Raw genomic sequence first — 5,297 nt, forward strand, 5'->3', positions numbered from 1 at the left:
GTAAGATTTCCATCTGTGGAGGTTTTACATTGTGTAAAGGTTTCCACTAGGACTTGGCAACAAGAGAGCCAAGGTTTAAGTTGCAATTCATGAGTTTATCATGGGATTGACATAATGACATTCATGGATGGCTCTGTCACTCACTCACTAAGACTCACACACACACACACACTCTCTCCCTGCCTCCCTCTCTCTCTGTCTCACACACACACAACTCTCTCTTTCTCCTCTGCTCTCTCTCTTTCTCTATCTCTCTCTCTCATATGGCACAACATCTCCTCCATCTTACACAACGTGTGAGGGGGGATTTTGACACATGTTGTGGCTAAGATCTAAATATTTGTAATATGGGGCAGCCTAATAATACTGATTACAACTCGCCCATATGAAATTTAACCTCAGCCTACAGCATGACTTCGTCCTGGCGGGCGGGCGCGCGGGCGGAAGCTTGTAAAATGGCCTATGAGTCCTCCTCCTCCTCATCACCCTCCTCAGCAATGGAGTCTAGCGATGGGCACCAAGATCTCACAGCAGCTACGCCACCATCTCCGTGATCGATTTTGCTCTTTGACTGCCGGCATTCTTCCAAACTCTCTCTTTCTGCAGTAGACCATCCATAGCTATCTTGTGCAGTAGTATTAGTAGTCGTAGCAGTAATGCTGCCCTTGTTATGGTGATAATCAGCTAGCTTAACATGGTCCCATTCCGCAAGGTAATCTGATAGACATTTCTTAGACATTAGCACCTTGGCAACATCAAATCTATCACATTGTTGCCAGCTGAAGGTGGGGGGAGCTGCAAGGCCAATTTGCATGATGGGTGGGGTGTCTTGGTTGGAATAGGTGGCATTAGTGGAATAAGAGGAATAAGTGGAAGATTTGGCATTGGGGTTGAGAAAACGCAATGGTGCATGAGATGTAGATGATGATGATATTGATGGTGCTGATGCATTGCTTGGTAGTAGAAAGTAGATCTGGCCTAGTTCAAGACTGGCATCCGGCGGTAGCACCGCGGTTTCTTGATGGTAGCATGCATGGCCAACAAAATACTGTGGATTGGCCCTCATCACATCCCCTACCTTCACTGGCTTGCTCATCTCCTCCACATGCCCATTCATGTGCACCAACCTGATCACCTCCACAAACCTCATGCATGACATTAATCCTCCCATAATTATGCACTAAGAACTATGTCAAAAATTCACACTAGTACTGATGATGCCATGATGCTAACATTTGTCCATGCCAAGCCTTGATATGATCCCATGCATGACATTAATCCTCCCATAATTATGCACTAAGAACTATGTCAAAAATTCACACTAGTACTGATGATGCCATGATGTCAACATTTGTCCATGACAAGCCTTGATATGATCCCATGCTGTCAAATTTGTTCATGGCATTGATGTTATCATTTGCAGAGAAGGCATACAAAAATTGGCCAGAAATGATGCCAAGCTTGATGAGAGAAGAAAAGCAATCAAGCATCATGGCCTTGAGCTTCCCATCAAAAAGACAAAATCAATGATTTTTCCAACATGGTGGCAAGATTGATGTTGCACTTGATGGGAAAGCAAAAATGATGATTACATAGAATAGGGAGTTTACCAAATCAAAGTGGGGAGTTTGTGAAGCGAATTTCCTATGAATCAAAAGTGGCATTGGATTACTAATTGCAGAGCTTGTAGGTCCAAAAGCTTGCAACAAGAGAGGGGCAAACAATTGAAAGCTAAAATCTTGTACTGAAGATTAGGCATTGGGAAGAAGCTATAAAGAGAAGAGTGATGGGATGCTCTGTGTTGATAAATCATCTGCTGGCTAGTTTAATTATCTAAAGTGCAGCATTAGGGGGTGGGAGGGCGAGGCAGGGTGTGTGTGGGTGTGTGTGTGTGTGTGTGTTGTGGTGGGCGCGCACACATGCATGCACTCGCACATTCTCGTGAATGGGCCCCGCTAACCCCAACGTGAGCTCTCACAACGCCCTGTCCCCTTTTGAGTATATACCTCCTCACAAATATGCAATTTCCGTTCAACCACTCTTAGGCGTCCACGTGTGGGAAGCATTTCTCACCCATGTTGCCTCAACCTCCTCGTATTTTTTATATATAGATAATAATAATAATATTAGCATCATGGGTGCCACTCTCGTTACCAATGGCACGTACTCTCATCACATGAGTTTTAGCACACTCAACTCTTGTCCACCACTTTTGGCTTGTTGCTCATTGCTTCCCCCCCCCCCCCCCCAACCTTGGCCTTCACCATACAAGGGGCTCTAAGCTGAGCAAATAAGCCCAACTCTCTTGTAACTTAGGCTTGTTATATGGATAAGAAGACAGCTAGATGGATCGACTCCGCTTATCTTGTGCGCAACGAGAGAAAGACCTACCTTATGAGATTGCCGATGCCTTGACCAACAAAATATTAAAAACCTCCTTAACCTTTTCAATGCACACACATTTAATTATTATCATGACTATGTATGCTTTGAATGTGAATAACACATTCTAACCCATCAAAGAATCATGCCTAAAGACATGTCATGAAGGGTATGGGACATCTTAAGCATGAGAGCACCACGGTTTTAAAGGCTCATTCCTTTTGTAAGTTGTTGAGTAGCCGCACATCCTATGCCCAGATGGGGTGGTGGTCTAGAAGGCTAGATGGTGTAGAGATGGCTTAGATACTGCCAAATAGGTATGAAGTTTCATTAGAGAGACTCACATGGTAGGAGTTGGGGTATAAGTTTCATTAAAGAGACTCACATTGGAGGAGTTGGGGTATTAGTTTCATTAAAGAGACTCACATAAGCACCCAAATGGTTTTGGATGGACCCAAGAACTCTAGCAATATCTAAGTCTTCAAGTTTAGGTGCAATCATTCCCTTGCAAGTAGAAAATTAAAGTGTCGAATTGTGCATGGGTTGTTCATGAGTTGATTTTTTTCCAAATGATAAAAAATATTGTAAAGCTAGGTGATAAATCCTTCTTTATTTTTTTGAGCTTTTGTAGTCTATTCTCTAAATCTTGACATGATATAAGAGCACTCTTTTTCGAGGGAGTTTCTCATGTGTGCTAGAGCCATGGAGAATCTGCCTTGGTATCTACCAGAAGAAAGAATAGTCTTCTTATTTAATATTATAAGGACCATATCATGAATTATTGGTGGAAAAGACAAAGGGTTAAAGAACAATAGGGTGAGGCCAAGGATCAAAATAAAATAACTTTTACTATTTGATCATGTTTTATGATGCTATTACTTATAGCCTCAAATAGTAATGGGAGATTATTTGTAAGTTATATGGCTAGGTGTGCTTTCATTGGCATTTTCAGGTAAGTTGGGGATTCTTTATTAGTAAATATTTATTGATTGTATGGTGATTAGCAAAGCACATGTGTAGTGGAACTTTTGCTATGCATAGTCTATGTAGCTTGTCTATAGGGTTTTCTTTGAAATTTGATCAAACAGAATTTGTGAGCTAGTATTGATGAAGTGGTAGAGTTAAAGTTTAAGTGATCAATCATTGGTTCTCTTTTAGACATAGTCTACATGGCTTATCTATAAGTTTTTCTTTGGAATTTGATCAAACAAAGTTTGTGAGCTATGAATGGTGAGTCTTGATGAAGTGATAGAATTAAAGTTTAAGTAGTCTAATTACCTTTACAGTTAAAACCAATGACTCATCAAGCTAGGTTTTAACAAGAAGAAGTAGCAACACCCAGAGGGCAAAGTGAATAGCCAAACCCACTTCAGAAACGGGAAGCCCAAATCTTGGTTCAAGGAAAGTTTGAAGTAACCTTGAAGGCAAGAAAGGGACCGGACACTCTCCACCCTAATGTATGGTTCGAGAATGTCAAGGAAAGTTTGAAGTAACCTTGAAGGCAAGAAAGGGACCGGACACTCTCCACCCTAATGTATGGCCAATATAGTAGTAGTTCTTGAACCTGTCTCCCTGTCTTGGTGGAGGATTTAGAGAGCAATTCAAATGATTCATTCGTCATTGCATTGGAAATGAGCTTTTGCCTTTGCCTTTTAGATTCCTTACACGAATTCGCTATAGCCCACGCGACATTACTGGGCTCAAGCATTCTTATTTACCAAATTCAAGGTACCTTTTAGATTCCTTACTTGGACTTGGCACCTAGTCCATTCTTAAGCGATTCTACTATAGTCCATGAGACATTATTAGGCTCGCATCATTCTTACCTACCAAATCAAGGTTTCTCCCCTATTGCAACTCTATTATATGATATCACAAGTTTGTGGAAGGACTTAAAGGAGAGATGGTAAAGATACACACAAAAATTGTGGAGTCATAGCAATACTGGAGTAATACACTCGATTGGCGATACTAGTCTCAACATTGTTACTAAGGGGAGCTATGAAAAATTATTATCTTTCATTTTCAACTTTTATATATATTTTGGTGGTTTTGTAATGAAAATAAAGTGTCAAACTAGCCTTGGTTAATACCAGAGCTAGGCTCTACATATGCGCTAAAGGAGGAACCACTGGGATCCCAAGGCAAATAGAGTAAGGAGAAGCTCCTTTGCATCTCCATGAATATGGCCCTAGTTGTAAACCTAAATAAAGAAGAATTGGAGTTAGGCCAGCTAGATTTTGGCTAGGATGACCAATGAGGACACAAACTAGCCTTGGTTGATACCAAAGCTAGCCATAATCTTATGCCTCATGAAAGTTGGTGTTCTTTGGGTCAACCGTCATCGCTAACACAAAAAAGGGCATGCATTAGAATAGTTGACTCAAACAGTGTTGCATGCCTCGAGGTTTTCACTAAGTTGTTTCACATTGGGAATAATCCCAATGAGATTAGATGAGATTAAGCACCATGTGGCCAGGCTATCCACATTTCTCTCGGTTGAAATTAAAACGCAAATTGGAACTTGGCTAAGGGGAAATCCTAAACTATGGGGATGGTCACCAAGGGAGCTTGGTGGAGGGAGCTTTTCTTGGTTGTCCTCTCTCTCTACTTGAATAATCTCTCTCTAACTATTGCCACCACCGTCTCCGCCCACTACTGCCCAGTAGTCCAACCCACACCACCCTCTCTCTCCTTCTCCCACCCTCTTTCCTCCCCCTCTCTCTCTTCCCTCCCTTTCCCTTTCCCTCTCCCGCCCTCCCTCTCTCACTCTCTCTAGGAGAGAGAGTGTGGTGTGGGCTATATCCTTCTCTATATCCTTCTCTATATCCATCTCTATATCCTTCTCTCTCCCACCCTCTGTCTCTCTCTTCCTTTCACTCTCCCACCCTCCCTCTCTCTCCTCTCTCTCCCTC

The 5,297-nt window shown here is 42.0% G+C and overlaps 1 protein-coding gene across 1 annotated transcript; it reads right to left on the reverse strand.

Moving 5' to 3' along the window:
- Positions 1-222: 222 nt before the first annotated feature.
- LOC147615950 (uncharacterized) lies at positions 223-1,262 on the reverse strand. The gene has a single exon (XM_086778021.1). The coding sequence runs from the start codon at positions 1,169-1,171 to the stop codon at positions 461-463; it is 711 nt and encodes a 236-aa protein (XP_086634147.1). The 5' UTR covers positions 1,172-1,262; the 3' UTR covers positions 223-460.
- Positions 1,263-5,297: the final 4,035 nt, after the last annotated feature.

This window comes from Cibotium barometz, chromosome 39 (genome assembly GCF_041138505.1).
Source record: "Cibotium barometz isolate CiBa-2024 chromosome 39, ASM4113850v1, whole genome shotgun sequence".
Lineage (NCBI taxonomy): Eukaryota > Viridiplantae > Streptophyta > Polypodiopsida > Cyatheales > Cibotiaceae > Cibotium > Cibotium barometz.

Excerpts from the sequence above, each read along its gene's own strand:
- LOC147615950 (XM_086778021.1), bottom strand. The coding sequence starts at position 1,171 with ATGGGAGGATTAATGTCATGCATGAGGTTTGTGGAGGTGATCAGGTTG.